The sequence below is a fragment of the Triticum urartu genome, chromosome 1A (genome assembly GCF_056163025.1).
Source record: "Triticum urartu cultivar PI428250 chromosome 1A, HENAU_Tu73, whole genome shotgun sequence".
NCBI classification, from domain to species: Eukaryota; Viridiplantae; Streptophyta; class Magnoliopsida; order Poales; family Poaceae; genus Triticum; species Triticum urartu.
Genome location: NC_141873.1, coordinates 262,609,300 through 262,611,256, shown reverse-complemented (window position 1 = coordinate 262,611,256; position 1,957 = coordinate 262,609,300). Strand labels below are relative to the sequence as shown.

Here is a 1,957-nt window from a genome sequence, read left to right as displayed (position 1 = left end):
GAGAAAAGTATATTTTTCGTTTCTCAATTTTTGGCGGAGTCTAGATTTGTTCCCTCAACTTCAAAACCGAACAACTTGCACCTTCAACTACTAAAACCGGACAAGGTTCGTCCATGGACAGGGTTTTGACCGGTTTTGATGTCGAGTTCCCTGATTTTTACCATGTTTTGACTCAAATTCACGTACTTTCTTCGAATCCGTTTATTTTGTACCATTTTCAAGTCCACGTGCTTTTTTTCAAATTCGTGTACTTTATACAAAAGTTCATGAATTTGAAAAAAGTACACGGATTTAAAAGCAGTACACGAACTTGAAAAAGTACGTGTATTTGAGAAAAAACGCGGACTAGAAAAAGTATGCAAATTTGGAAAAGTTACGTGGATTTCAAAAAGGTATGTGAATTTGAAATTTTTACGCGAATATGAAAAATATAGAGATTTGAAAAAAAATACATGAATTTCAAATGATTCACGGATTTGAAATATATACATGTATTTAAGTCAGCACCGGTCAAAACCAGGGAGAGTTAGCACCAAAACCGTTCAAAGCCGAGACTAGGGATGAACCTTGTCCGGTTTCAATAGTTGGGGGTGCAAGTTGTCCGGTTTCGAAGTTGAGGGACCAAATCTAGACTCCATCGAAAGTTGAGGGATAAAAAGTATATTTTTCTCTTGATGCAATCAAACATTCATTTCTCTAAATTAACATGCCGTACACGTACGCGATAATTGAAGAATGTAATTTCGATCAATCTAATCGATGGGCACGTGTATGTATGTGTGCGTGCATGTTCATGCGAGTTGCCAGAAGTTCTTGTGGGTCTTTGTGTTGAGCAGGTAGCCGGCGTTCTTGCCCTTCTTCTGAACGCTCACGCACAAGCACTTGCTGTGCTCGATCAAGAACTCCGCCGTGCTGTCGTGTCTCGGCCGGCTCGTCCCGCTCGCGCTCCGCAACCTGCGCACGCAAGATTAGTTGTTTCGGTCGCGTCTGTGCGATGAGGAGATCGACGACATGGATTGGGGGGTTTGGTTTACCTGAGGAAGGCGGAGAAGCGGTGGTGACCGATGACGAGGAGCTCGACGCCGCGGCGTTGGGACTCGGCGAGGATGGTCTGGGCCTTGGCCTCGCGGCCCTCGGTTGCCGGCTCGACGCGCTCCGCGTGGACCCTAGCGCGCGGGTGCCGCGCCTTGCACGCGGCGCGCATCGTCTCCATGAACTCCCCGTCCGCGGAGCCCCCGCCACCGAGGAACACGGCCAGCTGGGAGCCGCTGCTGCTGCCGACGGAGCCGGTTCGCGGAGGGGCCGCGCCGCCGGGGGCGCCGCTCGGCGGCATGTTGACGTGGAGAAGCAGGATGTCGTCACCCTCGACGACGGCGTGGGAGAGTGCCCAGTCCATCGCCGCCGTGGACTCGCGGCCCGGGTCGGCGATGATCATCACGAGCCGCTTCTTGGACGTCGTCCTGGCGGGCCTGCCGATGCCGTTCCCGCTGCCACCAGCGCCGCCGCGCCCGAGCTCGATCGAGGCCATGCTGCCGGCCGACGTCGCCGCATGCATGCACGCAGCCTCGCCGGCCTGGCTGCGGGCTTAACGGGGGAAAATGGGGGCGATTAGGAGCGTTTGCCAAGTTTGGGAGGGTGGTGGAGAAGATGGAGGGGAGACATAGGTACGTGCACTCGTGCATGCCGTCGTGCGGCGTTGGAGTCGTTTCCTGAAGCGCCTTTGGCGGAAGACGCGGCTGCATGGATTTTTTGCATCATGGAGCTCTGTCAAGGAGAATTTTTGTATCACCTTGACACAGCTCCAGACCGACTGGGCAAAAGGACATTTTTCGATAAAGGACATAGGAGCTCAACATGCTCTGCTCGGTTACAGAAACGACAATCGTCATCTTAAAAAACGTGGCGATAAATCAATTGATGACCAGTGGGTAAGGAATCATGCGCAGCCCGCGACACA

General features: G+C 52.3%; 1 protein-coding gene across 1 annotated transcript; it reads right to left on the bottom strand.

The window, feature by feature from the left end:
* Nucleotides 1-258: 258 nt before the first annotated feature.
* On the bottom strand, nt 259-1,638 carry LOC125532560 (Adenine nucleotide alpha hydrolases-like superfamily protein). The gene is made up of 2 exons (XM_048696582.2): nt 1,035-1,638; nt 259-954 (listed from the first exon to the last, which is right to left on the bottom strand). The coding sequence occupies exons 1-2, from the start codon at nt 1,553-1,555 to the stop codon at nt 792-794; spliced, it is 684 nt and encodes a 227-aa protein (XP_048552539.1). The 5' UTR covers nt 1,556-1,638; the 3' UTR covers nt 259-791.
* Between the last annotated feature and the right edge of the window lie 319 nt (nt 1,639-1,957).

What these genes read in the sequence shown, in the direction of transcription:
- LOC125532560 (XM_048696582.2), bottom strand. Translation starts at nt 1,555, where the DNA reads ATGCATGCGGCGACGTCGGCCGGCAGCATGGCCTCGATCGAGCTCGGG. An exon ending in CGCTTCTCCGCCTTCCTCAG is followed by an intron (nt 955 to 1,034) that starts GTAAACCAAACC and finishes TTGCGTGCGCAG; the next exon opens with GTTGCGGAGCGCGAGCGGGA.